The sequence below is a fragment of the Strigops habroptila genome, chromosome 10, assembly GCF_004027225.2.
Source record: "Strigops habroptila isolate Jane chromosome 10, bStrHab1.2.pri, whole genome shotgun sequence".
NCBI lineage: Eukaryota > Metazoa > Chordata > Aves > Psittaciformes > Psittacidae > Strigops > Strigops habroptila.
In genome coordinates this window covers 33,367,939-33,379,658 of record NC_046359.1, presented here as the reverse complement: position 1 = coordinate 33,379,658, position 11,720 = coordinate 33,367,939, and the positions used below count along the sequence as shown (strand labels likewise).

The 11,720-nt window shown below is 41.9% G+C and overlaps 1 protein-coding gene across 1 annotated transcript in view; it reads right to left on the bottom strand.

Annotated features, from left to right (window-relative positions):
• Positions 1-392: 392 nt before the first annotated feature.
• KCNK12 (potassium two pore domain channel subfamily K member 12) overlaps positions 393-11,720 on the bottom strand; it is a 28,306-nt gene continuing 16,978 nt past the window's right edge. The window contains exon 2 of the mRNA XM_030499336.1: positions 393-10,869. Coding sequence (XP_030355196.1) covers positions 9,974-10,869 — 896 coding nt within the window. The 3' untranslated portion in view covers positions 393-9,973. The remainder of the gene's footprint in view (positions 10,870-11,720) is intronic.

Genomic DNA, 11,720 nt, shown 5'->3' with positions numbered 1-11,720 from the left:
CAAAATTTCCAGGATTTATCTTAATACCCTGGACAGATGGATCCTATTGATTTGAATGGAAGTTGGGGTGAGGGGATATATAAGGAGTTCCTTATAACTGTTTACAGAACAAACAGTTTCCACCTGCTATTTCACTATAAAGCAAAGGATCGGTCACCTGCAGCCTTTGACTATCATGTACATTAGAAGCATGTCACACTAGTTATTATCCTCATTATTATGACTCTGCTCAACCCTACAGTTTAGTCACCATATGGGGGTTTTGGGGCCTCCCCTTATGGCTCTGTTGTCTCCAAGCCCTATGTTTCAGAGAGAATCTCTCAGCTAAGAGGTGCTTCTGCCTCCCTCCTACTCCCCATGCTCAGAAAAGAAAAGTACTCACACAGCCCAGGCAAAATTTTTTCTCCTGTTTATTTCAAAAGTCTTTGTAATAGCTTAATCGAGACAATCCAAACGTCACCTGGAATTTGACATCCTCCCAGATGTACAGAATTCAGACTCGGTTGTGTATCACAGCATTAAAACCACACAGGAATGTTCCCCAAACACCATCAGTGGGTTCTCCCGCAGTCTCATTAACTACCAGCTCTACACATCCTCCGCCAATGCCTCTGCACCACTCTACAATGCGGCTGCGCACCAGGCATCTCTCTGCCTCCCGGGTCCGTAACCGTGCTTCCATGGATGAAAGGGTGCCAAGCCCAAAATACCCATTTTTGTTTGCAAACTGGATATAATGTACCAGTAGAAATGTGTTCTGTATTTAATTGGCTTTGTATATGGCTTTTAGTCCTCTTCATTCAAAGATGGTATAGCGGAAAAATCCTGAGCTGACATCAAAAGTGGGACTGATTTGTTAAAAGCCCTCACAATTATGGTATGTGTTGGAGGCGAAGTTCCTGCCAACCCAGAATTAAAGCGTTTTTAAAAATGCCACTTGTTTATAAATAGATTTCAATCTTGAAATGTATTCCAGTTCAATGTTTTGCTAGGAAGCATCATCTGAAAGAGGAAAATCTCTGCTTCCTAATCCATGATTTACAGGAACTTACATTTCCTTATTTCACTTCTTGGCTCGGTAAACATAACCAAAATTGTGCTGGAAAAATACATGCAGCTCCTTTTGACTTCTAGCAGGCATTTAAAAGTCATTACATCTATTTAATTAGCCTATGTACTACCTGCAATTCAACTAAGTTACTCCAGATTCAGGCAAGAACAGCATTTGCTTCCTAGAACCTATTGGCTCTTTTGGCTTATTTAGGTAATTTCTGTATTGTTCAACTCTGATGGAGTACATTGAGTGGTGCCAGGCACTGGGATTTGCCACAGCTGACTAGATGACCTTTGAAGTTCCCTTCCAACCCAAACTATTCTATGATTCTAAATGTAATTTTTTCTGAACAGCACTCAGCTGAAATTCCTCTCGGTTGTTACAACAGTCCCTGGCTAATACCCATATTCACTGGTGACAGTAAAGAGCTTGTGTAAGACTTGCTGCATCCTCTGATTTCGGTACCAGTGATGAGAAATGTAGAAACAGCTGCAGAAACTTGCTTGGGAAGTGCCATTTTTGGTGCCACAGCTGTTCACAGGGCAACATCCAGCACCCCAAACATCCAGCTGATGCTCTCCTGAACCCAAACTTCTCCCACTGCTGGAGAAGCAACTGGCTGCTATGGATAGAGGCAGCTCTGCTCACAGCTTTTGCATGTGAGATCATTAATTCCTTGTTTAAGATTATTTTGCTTTCCTGATATGCTGATATTGGGTGGGTTTTTTTGGTTTTGTTTGCTTTTTTTATGTGAAAAACCATGACCACTTGAAGGTCAGCTGTCAAATAGACTGAATGATCAGCACAGGAAAATTGAAACCCGTGACATCTTGTGTGTAGGCTGTGAATAATGGGCAACACCATTTCGATCATTAAAATAGAAAATGATCTCTATATTTTCTGATGGTTTTAGCCCATTGAGAAGGCAGGGATATGACCGCATTGCTGATGACTTGCACCACTTTCCTGGCAGTACATTCCCTGGCTGCAGACCAGGGACTGGCGGTGGGATGGATCCCACACCTGGGGTAGCTTGGTCGAAGGAGGCAGATGCAGGTTGCCAGAACATTCAGCTACCTTTCAAAACCCACAGACACCCCGAGGCAGGACCATTTGCTGATGGGGACTGGACCAGAATTCATGGTCTCTGGACAATGGGCGCGCTTAAACTTGGGGATGGAGGCAACGCCATTCCTCAGTGCTACTCAGACCAAGGCATGCCCTCAAAATACATTTTGCTTTCATACAGATGAAGATAATATAAGCCTTGACTATCCCAGTGCTGTCAGAAACCAAGGCCTTCCCTTGAGAGCATTAGAAATGAACCCTATGGTAATTTTGTGGCACAACCCAGAGCTTTGGGGCTCAATTACATATTTTAGCACTTTACTGTCTGGTCAGAGCACCACTTCTTCTGTTGCTTCACTGTACTTGCAGGATGGCAAGACAATTTCCCCCTTTTTTGCTGATAAAGATCTCTTACCAAATATAACCAGACTTGGCAATTGATTCTTCTTGTAATATTTATATACGCTGTCATCATACAGAAAAGCCTAAACAAATCTCCTTATCCATTTCATGAGGCAAGTAGGAGCAAAACATTACTGCTTTGCCATTGCAAAGGCTGAATGTAGAATGAGTCGATAACTGCACCTGGGTCCCAAATGCTCCAGTTTTGGGAACAAACTGGGGTTCAAAAGTGGCCAGAAACAGTCTGGCACAGGCGACAGCACTTCCCTGTGCTTCTCAAAGAGGCTCAATATGATGTCAGTCTGCTTTATTTAGCTTTCTCTCGCCTTTCTCTATTCTTTTTAAAACAAACTAGATTAAATGGGCAAATAAAGTAGGAAGGTCTTTTTACATAAAATTGGATCTTTTGCATCTTTCACTGAGTTCATGTCAAGGATTTCTGTTGGTAGGAAAACTACTCAGTCTGCTAATTCCAAATATGATATGTAATTGAGACTTGTAATTGAGATTTTACAAATCAATATTCTGAAAAGTGTCTAATTTTACTGTGTCTGGGAACATTTGCTGGGTAATTTGCTGGTGTTAGTACTTCTGCCATTCTGCAAAATGGGAATGTGATACCAACCAGAAACCAGCACAGAACTGGTCATTCCTTTTATAATTCATGCTTAGTGAAATACAGAAGTAAGCAAATACTAAAACCAGTGGAATTAACTGCAGAAGTAAAACTCTTTATGTACGTAATAGGAGATAATATTGCCAACTCAAAAGGTATCTACCAAGCTGTGTCCCTTTAAAAACAAATGAAATAAAATAAATAGGAATACTTGTGAGCAGATATATTGAAATTCACGAATTTAAGTGTTTTGAATTGGCTTGAAATTTGAAATGAGTATTTTTGCAGAGAGTATACAACAAGGTATATGCTACTGAGCTAAAAATGTGTGTGTCTGTATCTGTAGAATCTGTACCATTTTTTGTTTTTCTAAATAAACAATGAACACACACACACAGAACATAAACCTGGTTTTGAGATGCTGTGCTTTCAGATACTGAGGTTTTACAAGAAGACTGGAACTGAATTCTTGCACTGTACAGCTCATGGATGTTACTGTAAGCAAAAAATTTCTGGACATAATTTCACTTGCAAGGAATAAAACTGATTCACTGATGCAAAAATTAGGAAATTACAGCCACCGAGAAAATGCTTGGTGTTTGAGTTGCACATTGTCAGAAATACCAGTTAATTTTTTTCACACTGTTTATTGTATATTATTATAAAAGTATTAATTTTGCATTGACTCACTGGCTTCAAGAAGTACTCTTACAGTCTGCGAAGTACAAAGGGATTATGGGAACATCTCTGTATTTCTTAGATAGTCTGATAAGCATCACCTGCTGGAGGGCCTAATCCTGAAAACACCTGGGATGATGATGTTACCCGACTTCAAATCCTCGTGCTACCTACATCCTCGTGCTGAGCCCAGGCTTGGGAGCTGGCTGGGACACACCTGGGGGTGACATGGCCCTGGGACTGGGGGCCTGGAGGCATGGGAAGCTCTACCTATGATATACCCAAAGTGTATCAGTGTGTCTGCTTTGCTAGTAGGAAGCTGAGTGATTGTCTTCCCAAAATCAGCCTTTGACAGCATCTGCCTCCTGAATGAAGTGCAGATGGTGGGTGTAAGCATGTGGTCCCTCTCCTTTCTCCCTCTGTCTCACAAAGTACTTCTCCCCATGTTCTGGATGAGGTAGCCAAGCCTGTGGCACAACATGAGCTACGTGGGTCTGTGACAGTGTATCACCATTCTGTGATGGGCCACAATGCACGTGTATGTGGAGAGCAAAGCAAGTCTTTGGATTTCTGCTGGATTTGCTGGAAAACACTTCTGAGCTGCTCCCTTTCCTCGTGCTTTTCATTCCTTGGGAACAGGACCCTTTCTGTACCTTAACGAAAGCTTTTTTTTCCCTCTCATGCTAGATTGCCAGACTATCGGGCACTCTGTATAGAATGTACCCATACCTGCTGTCTCCTTCCTTTCCCAAGAAAGGACTAAACATAATACATAGGAAGGCTGCAGGTTTGCAGCCCCACTTTAAAGCAAAACTATACCATTTTGGCTCCTGAGAGTTCAAAATTTGGATTTGAGCCTAATCCTCTTTTTGGCTATGCAGTATTTAGGGCAATTGCATTTTTATTTTATTTTTTTGGTGGTTTAAAGGTATATTAAAGGGTGGATGTTACCCATTTAATAAAAAGAGTAAGAAAAAAGGCATGTGTCTTTATTGGTAGCTGCATTGGACTGTGGCCATGTAAACTGAAGTAGTCCTTCCTCTGTGCCATTGCTACACAATGTATTTATAATGCATAATGAAACACTTATAAGCTAATATACGTATCCTATGTGTCAAATCTCAGTGGAATTTGCCATTCCTTCCTACATTTCCCACAATATAATGCTTCTGTTTTCCTAGCACGAGCAGTCATGAAAGCAGAATATGCTCAAGTATGGATGTATTCACAAAACCAAAATTATACTGGTTGTACAATGTGCCACACACACTTCATTAGTTATTTCGTGTGAGTCAAGTATTAATATGCCCTAATTGAATTTATTATGTTTCATAACATTTATTGTATTTTTTAAATGCAACACTGAAAACGCGTGTTGGTTGGGAAAGGCACATTAGTAATCCAATTAGAGCAGAAGCCATACCCATAGATTTGCTAGCAATCACCAAAGTATGATTTTGTTTAGATTAGCTCTGACATTATTTGCAATAATTAGCCACTGAATATTTTTGAAGTTAAAGGATAGAGCAACAAAAACATTGAGACCAGTCTCATTGCTACAGCTAATTTCAATATAAATATACATTCATCCTACATAGGCAATCGGGTTTGTATAAGCCTGCATGCCTGGGTATATATGGCCTCCACTGCTGCTCTAATCCTCCTTTCAGAGGCAAGTCTGACTGAAATACCAGTAAATGGTGTAAATGGGCATAGTATACCCACATTTTCACCTGCAGAAAGCTGAGGAGGAAAAGACTGGGCTGGGGCTGAAGCTGTGCTGGGACACCAGCACTATACCAACTGGCAGCAGTGCAGTGCATCCATCTCTGGGTAACCTGAGCATGGCATGGGACAGAGCTTTCATGGGATTCTTATATCTCTCCTGTTTCCTAACAGTAATTTTTGCTACAATTAGAGCTGGCAATTAGTTTATCACGTCAGAGGTACAAATATGCTTTATAACAGATTTTCTTCTTTCCACTTTTTCAGTTGTGCCTCCTGCTGCATGGCCCCAACCACTGCCTAAGGTATCTTTATATGTCTTGCTAGCGGTAATGGGAGTTACTTATGGAACATTTCTTCTGCAGGGAAGCAGGCAAACTACAGCCTCGTCCTTCAGAAACTTCCATCTGCAACTGAGGTCGATGAGATTACTTCTTTGAACATGTGTATCATCTGAAGGACATCCTTTGCATTGCAAGGAAATAAAAAGCAATATCTGATTTATTTTGCACAAAATGAGAAGTGTGTTTGCAGATGGGAAGAAACCAAAGAGAACAGGATGACAACTCAGTGTGACTCCAAACTTCGTCCAAGACACACACACAAACCCCAAGAAGTAGATGTAGTGACTTGCCAAACACTACAGGTTTCAACAAGAAACTGGTCCTTGTAACCATTCTGCCCTGAGCTCCAGGGGAAAGCGAAGATGTTGCTTGGTCACTGTCCCTTATTTTCATATGCATTTTAATTCTCAACTGCAAAGTACTAGCACATGGGTCAAGTGAACATGGTATCTCCTCCCTTCTTACTGGAGGTCTGAGCAGCTAAGACCTGCGCAATCACTGCTCTTACTAGGGGCTGGCTCACAGAGACGTTCTAAGCCCTGCAGCTTTCTGCTGCTCCTGAATGCTCTTCTCAGGCTCAGGCAGTAAAAGACCAATTTGGGGCACGAGGTCTGCGCTCCTGCCTGTGCTGCCTCTACAGTTTCTCAGCAGGCAACTGTGATGTCTTGGTCTGTGCCAGCTAGGAGTCACTGCTGCTGTTCTGCAGGATGGTGCAGAGGGGCTTGTGGCAGGGAAGACGAACCTTTAAATGGTATTCTTTCAAGGCTGTTCAAAAATAAAACCTGGGAAAAAAACCCCAACATTTCAAGAATGTAATACAACTCCCAAGTTACCTTGGGAAAAGAAAGTGCAGAGTGGTTTCTCTGTTCCTCCAGTTTCCTTCTGATTTCTTGTGCTTCATCCAGCCTGTGTCCAGGTATTGCAGTTATCTGCTTTGTCTGTTGAAAATGAAATACCAGGAGGAATTGCACTTGGTGAAAGTGGAGTGTGTTTAGGGTGTGATTCACAAAAGGAGCAGGCTGCCCTGGGGAATCCTGAGTTGGATTATACATAATAAAAGAGAGGAATTAGGTGCCCAAGTCTGGCAAGTCTAAAGAGAGTTGTCACCCAAAAAAAATCTGAAGAGCAAGCAGGAAGGACTGGGAAAGACTGATCTCAAATATCTCCTATGTCCTCTTGGCTCATATACTCATGCACATGGGAGCCCTGACAGTGCTTGTAGGCAGAAGAGTAGAGATTTGGAGCTTGGTTTTCATGTGTCCTTGAAAAAATATTTCAGGTACTGAGAATGAGGATACTGTAAGGCCACCCCTTGTCAGATGCTCCTGAGTGAGGCCCAGCTCAGTAAACATGCTCTGAACCCTCTCATAACGTGGCCTTGATGAGCCAGGTGGGTTCGGCATTTTTACAGGGCTTAGATACGAGCTGGGGGTCCTGTGGTTGAGTTGTGTCAGCTTCTGGGGATATCTGCCCTGCAAGAAATAGGGGCACTGGTAGACAAGTGTAGGCATGTACTTTATATGTCTCTGAGGCTAAGGAGAAGCAGAATGGAGTTTATCAAGGATCTCAGGAGTAAAGAAACATTAGACCTAAGTGCATAGTGCCCAAATCACTTGGGGAACCCAGCTCTAGGAGCTAATGCAGCTTGCCCTGGACTCAATTGGGACTGCAAAGGGTCCTGTAATTGCACCACTGTGACCAATGGTACCAAAAAGACTCAGAAACATTTAAGCCATATTACAACAGTCTGCTTTTGACTGGACTCTGAAAACATACAGAAATAGCAGAGGAGGTATGTTCAATTTCCTATTATTTCACTGTATTTCCCAGGCAGGAATAGGTAGTTTGAAAACAATTTACAAAGATTTAAACAGATCCTAATCATAGTTACAATGCTTATTCTTTAAAAATAACTTACTTAAAAATCAACTCCCATTCTTTTGGTTCCCTGCCTCTGCTATCTCCAAAGATGTCTCCTGCGTCTGTGGAAAGGGCCTTCCTGAACTGGGTCTTTGCACTCTGTCTTTGAGTCTTTCCCCGACCACAACGTGCCCCTACACATTCTGCTTTCTTCAGTGGGCTTCAAATGAGGATCATCAAACACCTTGATCTCTGCCTGCTTCTTCAAAGGGCCACTCAAATGTAGCATCTGAGATGGAGCACAGAGACAAACAAACAGGCACTCAGACACATGGGCCTTAGGGGGTCTCTCTGCCACCAAAGACGCTCCTGTCAGATTAATGCCTCTTGAATACCACGTCCTCTTAAGCATGAGCCTGTATCAGCTAGAAACAGAACACAAACATCATTGCGTGTTTCTGGCCAAATGCATCTTGATAAAAGCTGTGACTACATTTCCAGTATGATACAGATGCACGTGTGATGGTTTATCTGCTGCTCTGATCCCTTCTCCTCCAGGCAAAAGATACAATCATTGCTATACTTCAGCTGGCATGCTCAAGTCTGCAAAACCTTAAAAGTTACTTTTCCAACGTTAAATTCCAAAATGTTTTGTGCTTCTACAAGGAAAGCAAAAATGACTTTGCATGGGTTTGGACTCCCCAAACCCATGCAAAACAAAGTAAAGTAAGTAAACAACAGAGTAAAATATCTATACAAAATCTCATGGAAATATTTTCAAATGTCTTTAATATTTCTAGTTTGTTTTCATCAGCCTTTTCAATTTATTCAGTGATCATGGTCTTGCCTAGTACTCATGGTCTTGCCTACAATTTCCCAACCAGTTTTCAAGAGCAGGCCATTTTCACTTCTCAGATGTTAAGCCTAAGTTTTACTTCCTATTTTATTTTGCTGGAATCAGCAGAACCATTTTTATTACATTCACAGCTTTAAAGGAGTGGCAAAGTATAGAGAATTTAGAGAAATGATCCAGAACTGTGCATTTATTTCTGAAAGAGACTCGCGGCAATTCCCTTGCACCCATTTGTCATGCTGAACTAGACACTTCTGGTTTGCTTCTGCTTCTTCAGCAGTTTGGGCTAGCACAGGTTAAATATGACTTAAGACAGTAGTAACAGCCACTTATGACAGTACCAACATTTTTGGGGGAAGCATCTGGGGAGTTCCAAAGCAATTCTCTTCTGTATAACCTACACAGTCAGATTTGTGGGAAACAAGTACAGGGTTGGGACCCCCAAAGAATGGCAAGGAAATCATTTGCATGAATCTCTGCAACCATATTGCAGAACTAGGAGATGCAAATTTAGGACAAGAGAGAATCTACATTAATTTTAGCTACTTATTTTCATGTAAAAGTAATGAAATAAGCATTTCAGTGGTGATGCAAACATTTGACGCCAGAGGTGCATACTGGCCTCTCTTGCATCAAATGAAGTCAGTACTAAAGTTGACAATTGCCTGTTTTCAGTTATTCCCCAGGTAGGAATGGTTTTGCACATTCTCTTGATAATCCCCTGAAGAGATAGGTAGCAGGTAGTGTTTCAGACAAGAATGGCTAAAACCCATCATTTATAATCAGGGGAATTCCGCCCATTCAATCCTCCATCACTGAAGTCATCAGCATTATTCAAGTGAACCACAATCACCCTAAAGCTGGTGTAACTGCAGTTACCTACATGTATGTTATATACAGGCCTCTTATGAGGAATTGCTGAAGAGCATTGGGTACAAAATTCAGGGCCGGATCCAGACTTCAACAAACTGTGAGATATTGGTTTAGCCAAACCTTTTTAACCCCAAGTTTGAATCTGGAGACAAACTTGCCCCCTTTATGCATTAACAAAGAGTTTGGGCTCAGGCTATGTTCTGAAGAACATCATCTTGGTTTTGACAGCATCTTAACCACGAACACCATCCTTCTATAACTGCATCAGATACTGCATCAAAGACATCCAAGTTTCTTCCAAAAACCCCTTTGAGGAAAATTGTAGCATTATGGTAAAGATGTTACTGCATATTAGAGAAGACTTACAAAACCCCCAACTGAACACCCAAGGAATACCAAAGCTGTCTCTGAAATGAAAACTTCCCAGTAGCTTACAGTGATAATTCCACCCTAACCCCTTTTTCATTTTTATTAAAGAAACAAAAGGAATTTCAAAAACTCTACCTAGAATCACTCGTTTCTGCCAAGCGGTTGTTCATGATGGCCAGAGCACCCACCCCTGCAGAGAAACCGTTTTGTCTTGTGTTGATACAAACATTCCTTGGGTAGCCGTTGGCTGTCTCAGACAACTGCTTTTGCAAAATGGCCAGGGAGACTTTATTGGATGCTGTGAGCTCCCTCATGGAGATCATCTCTCCAGAGAGCCTCCTCCCCTCGGTATCGCTGTCATACTGTCCATCAGCGTCCATTGAGATGTTGTGTCGACGCAGGCGGGCTCCTGGGGTGATGGCGTTGCGACGTCCAAGGCGGGCACTTGATTTATGGCACTTTGGGCAACATCTGCATTCAAATTTTTTCAAGACCCAGTTCAAAACTTGCTTGATTACGATTGAGATGACATTAAAAAGAGAGTATATGCAACATACCCCCATTAATATAAATATGAAGTTTCCGAATCTGTATAATCCCTGATTTTGGTACGCAGCATTTTGGCTGCTTACCAAATCTCCAAACCCGATGGTGCTGAAGGTGACAAAGCAATAGTACAAGGAGTCAATATAATTCCATCCTTCCACTGCTGTGTACATTGCGGAGGCACAGCAGGAAAGGGTAATAGCAAAAATTCCCAGGATCAGCATCACATGGTAAACGGAAGGCTTCCAGCCCACAAGACTGCCCACCCCAGACATAGCTGGCCCCCTTCGGAAGTTGGGAGGTAGGAGACCACTTCTTCTCAGTTGTCTTTCATGGCACGCCTTCATGATAAACGCCAGGAGAGAGATAATGCGTTCCAAGAAGAGGTTGAAGAAAAGGATAGTCCCAGCACACCCAAAAAGGCCATAAACGATGAGGAATACTTTTCCAGCCACGGTTGCTGGTGTGGTCATTCCAAATCCTAAGGTGTGGAGATAAATGTGTAATGTTAATGACATAGTTTTTCATGCGTAAGCTCAGGACATACGTAACTTAACAAAGGTCCCATCCCACTGGACAAAAGACATGCTATTTCTAAGTCATCTTAGGCCAACATGAAACCAAGTTTTGTTAAGAATGAAAAATGCACCAGAAAGTTCAACAAGATGACTAAATACTCAAGAGCAAGCAAAAAACCCTCACAGAGATGAAAGGCAGCATATCAACAGAGCAACACCACTCTGTAAATGCATGTAGAAGCATTCTTGAGTCCAAACCTCTCTGAGGTGCGATGAGGTGAAGAGGCCATTTCCCTGCTCCCATGTGTATGAGTCAGCACGACCCGATGGAAACCTTAAGCTCTGTACAAGCTGTAACCCAGTGTAACGCTCTTGTTTTCAAGGTCTGATTATACCATTCCCTGAGAAGATGAGAATTTTCAGGTTGTAAAACAGGGAAAAAAACAACTCCCAAATACTGAATATTGTTTTTAAAATAACAGCACTTTAAAGTCTTAACCAAAACCCAACTGTGACTAGCCCACCTGACACTACCATGGAAGGAAGGAAAAGCCATCAGTGAAATTACCCACACTGCAGAGCCACCTGGCAGACTGGTAATTACAGCAGGCAAAAATACTGCTGCACAGTTAAATAAGAAAATCAGAGTATGCAAACTCTGGAAAGAGCCAGCAGCAATATTAATTCACCTCCTCTTTACAAGAATTGTATTTTGACATTACTCATACACCTACTTTTCTATATAGGGAGTAGAGTAGTGCCTTGTAGCTACAGATGCTTAAACAGCAAAAGTGATCTTAAACTTGCATGCAAA